Source organism: Myxocyprinus asiaticus, chromosome 30 (genome assembly GCF_019703515.2).
Source record: "Myxocyprinus asiaticus isolate MX2 ecotype Aquarium Trade chromosome 30, UBuf_Myxa_2, whole genome shotgun sequence".
In the NCBI taxonomy this organism is placed as follows: domain Eukaryota; kingdom Metazoa; phylum Chordata; class Actinopteri; order Cypriniformes; family Catostomidae; genus Myxocyprinus; species Myxocyprinus asiaticus.
The window spans coordinates 28846387-28862260 of record NC_059373.1 but is presented as its reverse complement, the minus strand read 5'-3'; the positions used below and the strand labels follow the sequence as shown (position 1 = coordinate 28862260).

The window sequence follows — 15874 nt, the reverse complement described above, 5'->3', positions numbered from 1 at the left end:
TTAGCCTGATGCTAGCATGTTTTAGCACTTCGCTAGGCATTGCATAGATTTTTTTTTTTATTTTATAAATGGCTATGAAGGAGAAACATCAGTGTGCTGAATAAACTGCTTTTGTGAGGAAACAGCTCATCACTTAATGAACTGACAATGAACCTGTCTGCTAATATTCAACATCAGAATCAGAATCAGCTTTATTGCCAAGTATGCTTACACATACAAGGAATTTGTCTTGGTGACAGGAGCTTCCAGTGTACAACAATACAAAAACAACACAAAAACAGCAGCAAGATATAGATAATAATAAAATAAAATAAAAAAGTTATACACATATGTACATACACAAACAGACACACACATACATACATACACACATACACATACGTGCTTTAGAATGTTTGTAAATCTGATCTTTTTAAGATGTTTAGAAGATGTTTATTAGATTGTGATGCTTTCCAGACGAAAAGATCAAAAACAGACATCTCGAAGATGTACGTGTGCTATGTTGGGACATGTGCTATCAGGGTTTGAATTCTTGTCTGTTTGTGATGTCAGGGACTGGTTGCACATACATAGCAACCAATAATCCTCTCAGCAGTCCCAATTGTCCTTTGTAGTCTTCTGATTTCTGATTTCATAGCTGAACCAAACCAGATAGTTACTGAAGTGCAGAGGACAGACTCAATGACTGCTGAGTAGAACTGTATCAGCAGCACCTGTGGCAGGTTGAACTTCATCAACTGGCGAAGGAAGTACAACCTCTGCTGGGCCTTTTTCACAATGGAGTCAATGTGGGTCTCCCACTTCAGGTCCTGTGAGATGGTAGTGCCCAGGAACCTGAATGACTCCACTGCTGCAACAGTGCTGTTTAGAATGGTGAGGGGGGTCAGTGTTGGGGTGTTCCTCCTAAAGTCCACAATCATCTCCACCGTTTTGAGTGTGTTCAGCTCAAGGTTGTTTTGACTGCACCAGACAGCCAGCTGTTCAACCTCCCTTCTGTATGCAGACTCATCGTCATCTCGGATGAGGCCGATGACAGTGGTATCATCTGCAAACTTCAGGAGCTTGACAGAGGGGTCCTTGGCGATGCAGTCATTGGTGTAGAGGGAGAAGAGTAGTGGGGAGAGCACACATCCCTGGGGGGCACCAGTGCTGATTGTACAGGTGCTGGAAGTGAGTTTCCCCTGTCTCACAAGCTGCTGCCTGTCCGTCAGAAAGCTGGTAATCCACTGACAGACAGACATGGGAACAGAGAGTTGGTGTAATTTATTCTGGAGTATAGCTGGGATGATGGTGTTGAAAGCCAAACTGAAGTCCACAAAAAGGATCCATCCATATGTCCCTGGTCTGTTCAGATGTTGTAGGATATGATGTAATCCCATGTTGACTGCATCATCCACAGACCTGTTTGCTCGATAAGCAAAATTGAAGGGGATCTAGAAGGGGTCCAGTGATGTTCTTCAGGTGGACCAACACCAGTCTCTCAAATGATTTCATGACCACAGACATCAGGGTGAGAGGTCTGTAGTCATTAATTCCTGTGATTTATGGTTTCTTTGGGACAAGAATAATGATTGAGCGTTTGAAGCAACATGGGACTTCACACTGCTCCAGTGATCTATTGAAGATCTGTGTGAAGATGGGGGCCAGCTGGTTAGCACAGGATCGAAGACACGCTGGTGAGACGCCATCTGGGCCTGAAGCTTTTCTCGTCTTTTAGATGCGGCTCACATCATCTTCACAGATCTTAAGTGCAGGTTGAGTAGCAGGAGGGGGGAAGAGGAGGGTTGCAGGAGGTGTTGGTGTTTGTGTGAAGTGAAGGTCAGAATGGGTGTGGGGTGTGAGATTGGGCCTTTTAAATCTGCAGTAGAACACATTCAGGTTGTCAGCCAGTTGTTGGTCCCCAGAGTTGGGGGTAGGAGTCCTGTAATTTGTGAGTTGTTTCATGCCACTCCACACTGATGCAGGGTCATTAGCTGAAAACTTGTTTTTCAGCTTCTCAGAGTATCTTCTTTTAGCCACTCTGATTTCCTTGTTCAGTGTGTTCCTGGCCTGATTGTACAAGACTTTATCCCCACCCCTGTAAGCATCCTCTCTGGCCTGACGAAGCTGCCTGAGTTCTGCTGTAAACCACAGTTTGTTGTTGTTGAACTTTAAATAAGTCCTAGTAGGAATGCACATATCCTCACAGAAACTGATATATGATGTAACAGTATCCGTGAGCTCATCCAGGTCTGTGGCTGCAGCCTCAAAAACACTCCTATCCGTGCAGTCAAAGCAGGCTTGTAGTTCCAGCTCTGCTTCATTGGTCCATCTCTTTACGGTCCTTACTACTGGCTTGGTTGATTTTAATTTCTGCCTGAAGGTTGGAAGAAGATGAACCAGACAGTGATCAGAGAGTCCCAAAGCTGCTCTAGGGACAGAGCGATATGCATCCTTTATTGTTGTGTAGCAGTGATCCAATATATTCCTGTCTCTGGTGGGGCATATAATGTGCTGTTTGTATTTGGACAGTTCATGTGTGAGATTTGCTTTGTTAAATTCCCCAAGAATAATAATTACTGAGTCCGGATATTGTTGTTCCGTGTCTGTGATTTGATCAGTCAGCTGTTGCAGCGCTGTGTTCACACACGCCTTTGGCGTGATATACACACTCATCAGAATAAACGAGGAAAACTCCTGTGGCGAATAGAAAGGCTTACAGTTAATAAAGAGCGCTTCCAAATTAGGACAGCACATCTTCTTTAATGTTGTAACATCTGTACACCAACTTTCATTGATGTAAAAGCATGTTCCACCGCCTCTCGTTTTCCCCGTTAACTCTGCAATGCGATACGCTCTGAACAGCTGAAAGCCCGGCAGATGTAACGTGCTGTCCGGAATGGCTTCACTCAGCCAGGTTTCTGTGAAGCACAAAGCAGCAGAGGTTGAAAAGTCCTTGTTTGTGCGGGTGAGGAGATGTAGTTCGTCCGTTTTGTTAGGGAGAGAGCGGAGATTAGCAAGATGAATCCTCGGCAGCATTGTTTGAAAGCTGCGCCGACGGAGTTTGACCAGCGCGCCTGTTCGTCTCCCTCGCCTGCGTCTCTTGAACAAATGTCTAGCAAAACGTCTGAATATTCAAAAACCGGGAAAAGACTGTCTGGTATAAGCTGTTGAATGTTCAGCAGTTCGTCTCTGGTAAAACTGACTGGAAAAAGATTTCTAAACACAGGACAAACAAACAAAAACAACAAAACAGTAGGAGCACTCCACACCGAGGCGGCCATCCATGGCGCCATCATGATGGCTATTTCAACAATATGTTTTACGCTAAACAATCCTTTTAGAATGAACTATATGTGGCATTTACTATGATACAATTGTTGTTTATAAGAGAAGACTGAATTTTTGTGACAGATATGTGTCAGTTTACGGCTCTCCCCATTAATTTGAGTGGTATCCGCAAACAGTAACTTACTGTCGTAACACGCTAGTTTACCGTTATGCTCTCCTGTGGTAATAACGTTGAGGTTGTTATCTAAATAAAAATAATAAAAAAAGATCTCATATAGTATATATATGAGATCTTTGTGTTTGTTTGTGTGTGTGTGTGTGTGTGTGTGTGTGTTTTGAATGCAGATTAAATTTTTTGGTTTGTGTGGAGTATTTTGTATCTTTTGGTAAATATGAAATGCAGTTCTGGTGTAGTGGGAGAAAAAAGGAAAAGTGAATATTTTTGCATATGTTGTTCTGTCCCTTATGACATATTTTAGTCCTCAAGTTGTGTCATGGTTAAAAGCCTCTTCTCTGAATTTGCAGTGGCCTTCCACCATCTGGGTATCCACAGTCAGTGTGCAATCCCATGTGGGGTGGGAGCCATGTCTTCAGAGAGCTGGACTGTTATCCTTGGTTGCAATTGTGGTTCATGGATATTCAATATTTGTTAAGCGTCTCCTTCACCGTGGGTCACTGCGCCGGTGTGGCCAGTTCCGCTGCTACCAGGGGGAGTCCACTCGCTGCATGTAATTATGCATGTGGCTTCTAACCTTGAAGCTCATGGATTTGGAAAATAGCAATGAAATGGGCTAGGATGAAGGGAGGCTATAGTGGTTCAGACAGAACTCTAACCGTCAGGCACAGGAACAGTTTTTTCCCAAGGCTATCCATCTCATGAACAGTTAAATTGCCTCATTGAGCAATAACTATGTGTAATACACAGTTTAGTCTTTCTTATATTTATCCAACACATCCAACCTCTTCTGCCATTTCATTTCTCTGAAAAAAAAAACAAAAAAACATTTACACTGTACATAACAGATTTGTATTTGCACTGTACATAACAGATTGTATTAGATTTGCACTACCCATGTGTATGTGTGTATGTACGTATGTGTATAATTATTTTTTATTTTTTATTATTATCTGTGTCTTGCTGCTGTTTTTGTATTGTTGTACACTGGAAGCTCCTGTCACCAAGACAAATTCCTTGTATGTGTAAGCATACTTGGCAATAAAGCTCATTCTGATTCTGATTCTGAAATACGATTATCCCTTCCAATCTGTACTCCTTAGATGTATGTGAATGTGTGGTATGTATGTGAAAGTACAAGGTGTTAATATGTTAATATTCATGTTTATATGTTACTTTTTACAGATACCAAGTCCAAAACTACCCTTTTGGTCCTCTTTTGTTAGTGTGTACATGTTGAGAACTTGGGCTTTATTAGTTTATGAAACAGTAGGCTTCTTCAGTTCTTCTCGTGTTTCATAAATGAGGCTGAAAGTGTCTAAATTTGAAGGATAAAAAAAATCTGTTTAAAGTAGTTAAACAGATAGAATTAACTGAATGAAAGTTGGAACACGCTTAGCCTATTTTCCCCTTCTGGTGATATTCATATACTGTTTTGAGAAGCGAAAGGAAATGAACAGATCATATGGGGTGGTGTTTGTTTACTCCGTCTCTCTAAAGCGCGAATTCTGCAGTCACGTGACGGTACAAGGGCAGTACTTAAGCCAGTGGCGCGCACCTCACACACAAATCAAACAACACTAGTGGAGCAATTTGATAGGATTGAATTACATTTGTTCCATAGCGGTTAGTATTATTTCTGGTTTTGCGTTAGTTATTTACGACTTCTTTAGTTGTGGCTGCTTTCTGCTTATTACATTTGTGCGAGTGTGAATTAACACAGCGTGCTTGAACACAGCCAGAGGCCTAGTCAGCCTTTTTTGGTTTGGCTTGTGATTTTTATTGCGGAGTAGAGTTTTATTTGGCTGATGAATGAGTGATGGTAATGGATGCATTGGCTTTTAATTTCTGGAGATGACATGATTATGTTTTGTCGCCAGCTAATGGTGTTTTATCACATTAACTTTGGCCAGACTTGAATCAACGTGGTCTGAGTAGTTTTAGCCGTGTCTTGTTGTGATATTCCGAGTGTTTTATTGTTACTGTACATGATGTTTGAGCTCATTTGTACTCAAGTCATTTGTCACCTCAGAACCTTTTTAAAATGAACTTTAAAAGGGGAATATGTCATCCATATGCTGAAAAACGTGAACTGGTGACGCTTAAGTGAATATTTATGATGAATATTTACACTTTCCCTTACACGTAAATTTAATCTTAAATCTTGAAAAAAGCATGGGCATGTTTCCAGTTTGTCTTTAGGCTGTTGTGATGAATCTGAGATTGCAAACTTTGTTTTTTAGGTGAAACATGAGTTCCATCAGAAGAATCAAGCATACAGAGAATCCCTCTGAAAACATCAAGGTATGTGGACTGATTCGACTCCGTGTTTGACTCTGCAACGTCATCTTTAATTCAGTTAGGCCATTAATAGAATTGTGTCCGTTAGAATTCGACTGTCTCTGAGGTGATGGGATTACGGAGCATTTCTTTAAAATTCGATTGCAGAATCTCCATAAACGGGCTAATGGCCTCGTAAAAGTTAGTGGTTAATGATTGTGAGGGCTGTAGCGGTATATGGCTGTAACTGTAATCCTTAATTTCGGTGTTCTGGTTAATTAACCCTTGTGCATCAAAGCTACTCAGAGGTCCTTCGAGGACAAAAATGTCTACGTCAAAACTGCCATAATATTAATATTTTCAACTTTCACTGACTCTTTTAAACCAACATCTGTCCTGATCATAACTATTCATTTTCAGGTTTTTAACCCTTTAAATGACAGTTTGTTTACATAATGCCACTTTTTTTTTTTTTTCTCTCTCTCACACACACACACCCACACACTTCTCAATGCACACATACAAAACACACTCTGACATCCATACTAACACACCCACACAATCTTAGCTGCATCATTTATTCAATTGGCCTGCAGTGCTCTAATACAGCAAACATAAAATAGGAAAAGCATGTATTTGCTCCATATGCTAAACATGAGAAAAATGGCGCTATCTGGTGGAAAATATAAAAAATGTAACATTTGAAGCCAGGGCTCCGGAGTGAAAGCATAATATCATAGAATTCATGATTGTATGCTTTAATGGCACTGGGATCAAATATTGCAGTTTTAATGGGTTTCAGTGGGGACAGTTTTGTCTTGAAGGTCCTGAGTGTAACTGTTTTGTGTACAGTGTGTATGATAGATCTATTATAGGAACTGAGATTGAAATATAAAAATTCCCCAAATACACTCTTTTGGCAATTTATGCTGTTGGCATTAACACAGCCAAAATGATAGAAAAAGACAAATCCCGAAGGTCGCACGAGGGTTAAGAACATTGTTGGCTTTATCAAAGAGGGAATGAATGGGGTCAATAAATTGCTTTATCCTAATGGTTTCCCAGCTAGGATAAACTGACTTGAGACATTGATCATTTCTGAATTAATCATTGCCTGTGTGCACAAACCTTGACTTTTTCTGCTTTAAGTGTAGAAATTCAGTTACCGTGGTTCTGTCTGCCACTGTATTGTTTACGATTGAAAACATTAACCAACTCCAAACTTGCTGTTGTTCATAAGGAGTGTTCTGTGGCGAGTTCCCACGATAATTACAGGTTAAAGAATGTTGCAGTAAGCTAATAATGTGAACGGACCAATCGACGCCCGTGGGAATTGAAGGTGTTTACCCCATGCAGCTGATGTGCGTCCTGCCCCTTTCCCACGCTTGTTAGAACGGAGCTTGTTAGAGTCTAACTTGTTAGAGTTGCTCAGATACTTCACTTGTCGTTATCTTATTGACAGCTTAACAAGAGTGTAATGGGAGAATAGTGACTGTTAAGGCAGGTGAATGCAGCCTGGGTTACTGTGTACCTGGGTAGAGCAGCTTTACTTCTCACCAAGTGTTCTCATTTGATATGATGTTTTTGTATAACTTCTTTTTTTTTTTTTCTCTCTCAGAAATTCTTTGTAGCACCAATATCTGGATCAGGGAGGAGAACACTCCACGTCCTTCAGCCATCTGAAGTAAATAAGAACCCGGGACGGATAGTTGAGGTACAAAACCTGTCAAGAACATTTCCATGTCGTTTTACCCAAAATAAAGAGAAATGACACTTTTTATTAAAGAAATATTTCACCCCCAAAATGGACATTCTCTTGATTACTAATCCTCATGCCATCCCAGATGTGTATGCCTTTCTTCTGCTGAACGCAAAGATCTTGAGGAATATCTCTGTTCTGTAGGTCCATTAGGGGTGTAACGATCCATCGATCTGGATCGATCCAATGTTATTGATAGACTATAAGATGCACCTTTATTTTAACTCATGTCAGCCATGTCCGTACGCATTTCCGTCCGGTGATGAGGCAACCTTATTACATTCACTTTGAGCGCTAAATACGGTTTTCATGTAGGACAAGGATGTGCGCAGGGACTGTGAAGCCAAATTGTGCTCTGCTATCCGTGTGCGCGCGTCAACTGGGCTTCCCACGAAACGCGAGCTCCAGACAAGTGACCGGATCAGTGCGCGCGTGCCAACCGCGTGCTCCTTAATGTGAGCTCTCGCGACAAATGCAGCCCTAATGAGGGAAAGAGAAACTCTTGCTCTGCACTAGCATCAGTTATAAGACTTTACACATCAACACCCTTAATTTATCCCAGTTAACTGTAACCGAATTTTTCATTACAACTGTGGATGTTGTAGCCAAGAAAACCGGGGATAGCACGGATAGTTGGAAACAAGTCATGGGGAAGTATTTTGAATTGGATTAAACTGACAAATAAGCTGTCATTAAATGATTGATCACTTTTGCTTGATGTTGTATTTTTATAGTGTTTAAATTTTATTAGTATAATTTGTCAACATCTGTAGTACCTTATTTTGTTGTGGATGTCCCAGTGTGGATACTAAATTTGCACTTTTCAGAGAGCTCAATGAAATATATTTTGGGTGCATTTGAGGACACACAGAAAAAGTGTGTAAAATGGCACATAATATCGGGCCCTGAATCTAATCAAGTCTTAACACGGCAGACTTTGAAGTATCGGCAAATATCAGATCTCGGGCCAAGAGAATCGATATAAGATCGTATTGTGATGAAACGTCTGATTTACACCCCTAAGGTCCATATAACGCAAGTGAATGGTGGCCAAAATTAAGCTCCAAAAAGCACACGGGCAGCATAAGAGTAATCCATATGACTCCAGTGGTTAAATCCATGTCTTCTGAAGCAATGTGATTGGTGTGAGTGAGAACAGACCAAATTATAACTCCTTATTCATTATAAATCTTTACACCAGCAGTGTCTCTGACTCATGATTTCAAGCTTGTTTAAACTTCCTAGCACTCTGCGCATGTGTACAGTAGGATGTGTAATTGAGCTTGAAATCATGATCGTGCCTAGAGACCACAGTGACAAGATGTAAATTGAAAAAAGGAGCTATATTTTGTAAAATGTAAAGTTTGTAAATGCATTACAGCATTGACAAGCATATTCCCCCAAATTCTCATGTCATTAGGGCTGAAAACGATTAGTTGAAGTTATCGACCAATGTAGACCAAAAACGACTATTCAACGACAAAAATTTGATCTAATTTATTGTAACATGATCACAAACTCTAATGATGAATAATGCAAGAGCAGCACTGCAGTTCGCACCTGACTGAGGAGAGGAAGAAAACCGCTCGCAGTCCAGATGCACTCTAAACTTTCCAAACCGCTTCAGGTGATGTAGATCGCAAAGTATGAGGGGAATTATAATACAAAAATACAGAAGCACTATCATTGTGGAGCTGGAGCTGCCTCTCCACTTAAAGGAAACACCCCGGCGTTACATCTTAAATGCAGTTATTTACTGCATATAGCTTTAAAGTTCAAATAATACAGAAGCAGATCATGTAAATAACTACAGACTCAAACTGGCATTTCTCTGTGCGGTCAGCGCCTCTGAGTTGCATGACTGTCCTGATCTAAGGGGGAGAGATTGAGGGGGCTTTCACACTGGGCACGTTTGCTGTGGTCCGAGTGCGATTTGTTCCCGGTGCCCCCCGCAGCGTTGGTCTGGTTTCACACTCACTTGATTCAATTGAATCCCGGTCCATTTGCGTTCATCTTGCGTCATAAACACGCATGGAGAACACTACGCGACTCGTCATACTTTGTTATTTTGGTGCCATTATGCACAGCAGAGTGAACGACAACTGCGTATATGTGCGCTTCATGGCGTAACTCATCAGATGTCCAGGGGAAGGTGGCTTGCTTCCTGAACGAGTGTGCACCCAAGTCTAGTTGCTTTCACATTCACGCGAATCGCGCTACAGTTCCATTGCAACCGAACTCGGACCACCTCCTGCAGGTAGTCTCTGGTTCAGTACCGCAGTACGCTCCCCTGTCCGCATGACAGCTTTCACATTACTAATTTTTCATGTGACTCGTGCTGTTTCGAACTAAACTGCCAGTGTGAAAGCACCCTGAAACTGCACCCGGCTGAGGCGCACTGTCACGGGGACGCTCGTCTCTCGTGCGCCCATGCTTAATGCAGCTAGATTATAACTTGATTGCTCGCGAATTGACTCGTAATGCATCACTGTGCATTTCTTATCGTGAAGAAAATTGGCAATATGCAGGTTTTTTATTTTTATTTTTTTTTTTAGTTAAAGATGGATTGAAGTGAACAAAGGTAAGGGAGGTAGTCTTCGCCCCGTTATACGCCGCAACAATGTTTTGGATCTGTTTTGGCTGTTTTCCCATATAAATATCAATCTCCTTTAAAACAATGTACATTTTCATTTAATATTATATTCTATGTTTGTGTGTTGGGCTGTCAAACAATTTAAAGTTTGTCATCGAATTACATGAAATGCTGATTAATCGCCTACATTATTTGCGGAGATTGGTCCCCAAATAAAGAAGTCATCTAAATGATGCATACTAATTCAAATATTTATAAATATATGTAGGACATAGAATAATTACAATATGGATTGAAATTCAGTTTGAGAGAAATTTGCATTATTGTGGCAGATGAATAAAGCATTGATTTAGATGATACACAAGTGGCTTCCTGCGTTCAAGTTTCAAGTAGTGGAACCTTTTTGAAAATCACATCAAGATTCCTGTATTCGGTTATACTTTTCTCAGTGAGCGGTTCTCATTCTGTGGTTTTGCTGCTTGTGAGGTCTGAGGCATGCTGTCATCTACTGTATTGACGTGGCTTGTGAAAACGCATGTACTGGGGGGATTTCCGTATGCGACAGTTGGCATGAGTTGGGTTTTTTTTTTTTTTATATATATAATGACACATACACTATATTGCCAAAAGTATTCGCTCACCCATCCAAATAATTGAATTCAGGTGTTCCAATCACTTCCATGGCCACAGGTGTATAAAATGAATCACCTAGGCATGCAGACTGCTTCTACAAACATTTGTGAAAGAATGGGCCGCTCTCAGGAGCTCAGTGAATTCCAGCATGGTACTGTGATAGGATGCCACCTGTGCAACAAGTCCAGTTGTGAAATTTCCTCGCTACTAAATATTCCACAGTCCAACTGTCAGTGGTATTATAACAAAGTGGAAGCAATTGGGAATGACAGCAACTCAGCCACGAAGTGGTAGGCCACGTAAAATGACAGAGCGGGGTCAGCGGATGCTGAGGCGCATAGTGCGCAGAGGTCGCCAACTTTCTGCAGAGTCAATCCCTACAGACCTCCAAAGTTCAAGTGGCCTTCAGATTAGCTCAAGAACAGTGCGTAGAGAGCTTCGTGGAATGGGTTTCCATGGCCGAGCAGCTGCATCCAAGCCATACATCACCAAGTGCAATGCAAAGTGTCGGATGCAGTGGTGTAAAGCACGCCGCCACTGGACTCTAGAGCAGTGGAGACGCGTTCTCTGGAGTGACGAATCACGCTTCTCCATCTGGCAATCTGATGGACGAGTCTGGGTTTTGCGGTTGCCAGGAGAACGGTACTTGTCTGACTGCATTGTGCCAACTGTGAAGTTTGGTGGAGGGGGGATTATGGTGTGGGGTTGTTTTTCAGGAGCTGGGCTTGGCCCCTTAGTTCCAGTGAAAGGAACTCTGAATGCTTCAGCATACCAAGAGATTTTGGACAATTCCATGCTCCCAACTTTGTGGGAACATTTTGGGGATGGCCCCTTCCTGTTCCAACATGACTGCGCACCAGTGCACAAAGCAAGGTCCATAAAGACATGGATGAGCGAGTTTGATGTGGAAGAACTTGACTGGCCTGCACAGAGTCCTGACCTCAACCCGACAGAGCACCTTTGGGATGAATTAGAGCGAAGACTGCGAGCCAGGCCTTCTCGTCCAACATCAGTGTCTGACCTCACAAATGCGCTTCTGGAAGAATGGTCAAAAATTCCCATAAATGCACTCCTAAACCTTGTGGAAAGCCTTCCCAGAAGAGTTGAAGCTGTTATAGTGCAAAGGTTGGGCCGACGTCATATTAAACCCTATGGATTAAGAATGGGATGTCACTTAAGTTCATATGCGTCTAAAGGCAGATGAGCGAATACTTTTGGCAATATAGTGTGTGTGTGTGTATATATACATGCATATCTCTATCTTTTTATAATTGCACTAACATGTTAAATCGACCACCTATTTTTATATAGTGTTGTGAAAAAGCATTTGCCCCCAGCTTGATTTCATCTGTTTTCATATAATATTAATATTAATAATTTATTTTACGTCTCTTGTTCTCTGTTTTTAGAATGGCAAAGCAGTTCCCAAAAGGAAGATGTGGAGTGCTGAGCAAGTGAAGAGCTCAAAGAGAGTCAAAGCAGAGGTGGCTGTAAAATCCACAAATCTAGAAAATGACAACTACCCTGAAGGGATCACTCAAGAAGCCTATGAGCTCATGATCAAAGGTAATTTATCACAGGTGCACAGTTCAGAGGAATTGATTGGGTATACATTATTGCAAATTTTTTTTTTATATTTAAAGATGGATAGAAATGGGATGTTCTTGTAACGGGAATTGAGATTTGTAATTTTATGCAAATTACATGACTTCTGTGTTCTCTCCAGAAACTCCTGGCTCCTCATACTGGAAAGAGGTAGCAGAGGAGAGGCGAAAAGCCCTGTTCAGTGTTCTCCAGGAGAATGAAAAGGTGAGTTAATCACTAAAAGGTGAATGCTAATGTTTAGCCATCCTTCTCCACCTCCCTTGACAGGGCTGCTGAATCAGTCATCAGCCTTGTTAAGAGTTACCTCTGGTGCTAAAGGTGTGGGGGTTTTTAAAAAAAATTTAAGTCTACTTTTTTATTTCTCTAGTAACATATTTAATTTTGTTTTATTTTAAGAAGTGGAGCATTAATGTTCACTGGTCTGAATTTGTTTCAAAATTAGTTGCACAAAGACATTGAAGCCAAAGATGAACAGATTGCTCAGCTGAAGAGCGAGAACGAGGAGTTACAAGAGCTGGCACAGCATGTACAGCACATGGCCGACATGATTGAAGTAAGACAACAAATAAATCGACCACTAATGGATATATTGGTGGTTGGCATGTCTATGGTGCTTACTGCCCTTAATTTTCTTCGGTTTATACTTTTTCTCTTAAGAGATTAACTGGTAAAAGTCCGGACAATCTAGAGGAGCTGCGAGAGATAGCGGTTGATGAAGCGGATGATTATGATGAACAACATGAAGATGAGCAAGATTATGAGGGCCAAGAAAGTGTGAAACTGTGCCCAGAACAGACATCTGACCATGATGTGCCAGATAAGGATGACTGCACAGAAGAAAGCTGAAATGACTCATTTTATTTTTTTTTTTTTTTTTTTTTTAAGCTTGTTTGCCCAGCAGAACAAACGTGCACCTTGTTTTAATTTTTATTTTCCTTGCTGTAAATGAGCTTCATTTTCAGTAGTTGTGCATGTTCACTGCCAGTGTACATATGTAAACTTGAATGCAATGGAAATAAACTCATTTTGTACAAGTGTGCTTTAGTTTTTTGACCCCTTCTGCATCATTTTTAATGTGGAGCTAAAATTCTGTTTCCTGGTAGAAGGCATCTTCAATTTAAATACTTTAATGTGGTCATCCAATGTGCAGACTGGATTTAATAATTAAAGGTGTGTTGTGTGTGTGTGTTTTTTTTTTTTTTTTTTTTTTTTTTTTAAGCATTCTGAAGCGTTCATGAGCTGTTGAATTAGCAACACCCCCCTCATTCCAAAACCCCACCCTCCAAAGATAATTTTGAGACCAAAACCAAGCAAAAGAGCAATAGACCCTTTTCCCACTCCTGTTTTGGAACATGTACGTAAATTTTTGCACGGTAAACTTTGACAGTGGTGAATGGGAGATCACAGCAAATATTGTTTATTTACCCATTTGCTCCAAGACCAACAGAAAAAATCCACTATTACATTTGAATGACTTTCCAGAAGAAGGAAAAAAAATAAAAAATGGACAACCGTGGATCACTGTCTTAGCATCTGTAATAGAAACCCCCTCGCTGTGGTAGGGTGTTTTTAACTAATTCCAGGGTAATAACACAAAGCATAATGTTATCAATTTACACTTTAATTGTATAATGTAAAAGAAAAATTTGAGATTTACGCTGAAAGTGGAAACGCGTCATAGTCTAGAAAAAGGTCTATTGATTTGTTCCTGTGTGTCAAATTCAACAGTGGCACAATAGCACCCTCAAACTGACAAATGTTATGAATCACAGCCTCAATGATCCACTTCAATTACAACTCTATGAGAACGAGCAAAATGATTGACAGGTGAAAAGCGTCAATGTCTGCAGACACTTGTTTTTTGTTTGCTGTTTACAAAGTCTACAGCTGTAGCAGAGACTGGTGAGATATCTCAGGACATTTCATTAACATCTTTAAGGGACTAGGAAAGTTTTGCATACTTCCATGAAAAATCGCTTACAGCACCTTTTATTAGGGGTTCAAGCGCTTGGCGCTGAAACCCTGTTGTAATTAAGATTTTTATTAGTTTTATTCCGCCATAAAACTGATCAGGCAGAGCGGCCCATCAGGCCTGGAGACTTGAAACTTGGTCAGATGGTGGTAGTAGTATTGCTCGCTACTCAGAAACTTGGACTCGGCCAAATCGGTCAATAGGGGCGCTACAGCGATCAAAAACGCGAATCTGCTCATAACTTTTAGACCGTTTGTCGTAGACTCAAGTGCTTTATACCATTGGAATCCTTGGCTCAAACAAAACGTATATCTCCGATTTCATTTCTGCCTATAAAAATGTTCCACCATCTTGGTTTTTTCATAAAACCTACTTTTGCGAACTACTCCTAGATTTTTCGTCCTATTGGAACCAAATCAGTGCCAAATGATTCTATGGAGTCTCCATATCAAAAACTGCGGAGTTTGACCACTTGGTGGCGCTGTAACAGGAAAAAAAAAACATGAAAACAGCTCTAACTACGCAACTGTTAGTCTGAGTTGAAAATCGGCATGCAGTGTCTTTGTCCAAGGTGCCATGACTGTCTATGAGGACATTGGCGTATCTCAAAAAACATGGCTGCCATTGGCCAATGAATTTTGAGCACTTATTAGACAAGGTTAACGGAGGCTGATCGGCACAAAACTTGGTGGGCCTGTTCGACTCCTGGCCCTAGAGGTCTGTGAGAAATTTGAAATAAATCGGCCAATGGATGGCGCTAACGAGTTTTACGCCTCTGTAATCACGTGGTGTTTCACACATACACACAATGGCTGTGTCCCAATTCAAAGGCTGCATCCTTCGAAGCAGTGGCGATTTTAGGGGGTGGCCTGTGGTGGCCTAGGCCACCCCTGAAATCTCATTGGCCACCCTGTGGCCACCCCAGAACTGACTGGTAGTTCATCATGTTCATCAACACAAGAACGAAGAACCAATAGAAACACCTGTCAATCAAAGATGACATCTCAGGTAATTTGTTGATTTAGAGCCACACTGACCCAGGGTCAGTTTTATATTTCTGACCATTATAGTAGTGATGGGACTGAAGCTGTGTGAGCTGATCTTTGATCAGTGGGGGGAGGGGCAGGCCGCGGGTGGCCAGGCAGGTGCCGCAGGTCGCGGGCGCCAGGTCTGGAGTATAATGGTCGGTCAGAAGCACGAAGCTGACACGAGCTAGCGTCTACCTCCAACTTCCAATGAGTTGACGACGTCGATTTTTGGTCAAAAAGAAAGCTGTTATTTGAGAGGTATGTTCATCTAATCTAACGTTTAATTTATCCCGAATTTCCATGTGAATGTGAAAATATTTTTTCATTGTTACAGTAGCTAGGTTAAAGAGTAAGCAAGACCCTACACCACATTCAGCATGTTATCTTTATATTTGCATGAAATATTAAATGCCATGTTTTCTGATTTAATGACGGAGGTGTGTAAAGCGTTTTACAGATGTATATGTTCAATAGCTAAAGTTATATATATGGCTAACCTGTGTGTGAAATGGAAGGGTTTGTGCTGTGACTGTACTTTAAATCTTTTCATGAGTTATTT

General features: G+C 41.1%; 1 protein-coding gene across 1 annotated transcript; it reads left to right on the top strand.

Annotated features, from left to right (window-relative positions):
- Nucleotides 1–4945: 4945 nt before the first annotated feature.
- Nucleotides 4946–13347, top strand: LOC127421150 (geminin-like). The gene is made up of 7 exons (XM_051663959.1): nt 4946–5071; nt 5689–5749; nt 7344–7439; nt 12120–12276; nt 12437–12519; nt 12758–12868; nt 12973–13347. The coding sequence occupies exons 2-7, from the start codon at nt 5696–5698 to the stop codon at nt 13159–13161; spliced, it is 690 nt and encodes a 229-aa protein (XP_051519919.1). The 5' UTR covers nt 4946–5071; nt 5689–5695; the 3' UTR covers nt 13162–13347.
- Nucleotides 13348–15874: the final 2527 nt, after the last annotated feature.

Bases quoted from the DNA above. Each gene is read 5' to 3' on its own strand.
- LOC127421150 (XM_051663959.1), top strand. From the start codon at position 5,696: ATGAGTTCCATCAGAAGAATCAAGCATACAGAGAATCCCTCTGAAAAC. The intron at 5,750-7,343 runs GTATGTGGACTG...TTTCTCTCTCAG, and splicing joins ATCCCTCTGAAAACATCAAG to AAATTCTTTGTAGCACCAAT. The intron at 7,440-12,119 runs GTACAAAACCTG...CTCTGTTTTTAG, and splicing joins ACCCGGGACGGATAGTTGAG to AATGGCAAAGCAGTTCCCAA.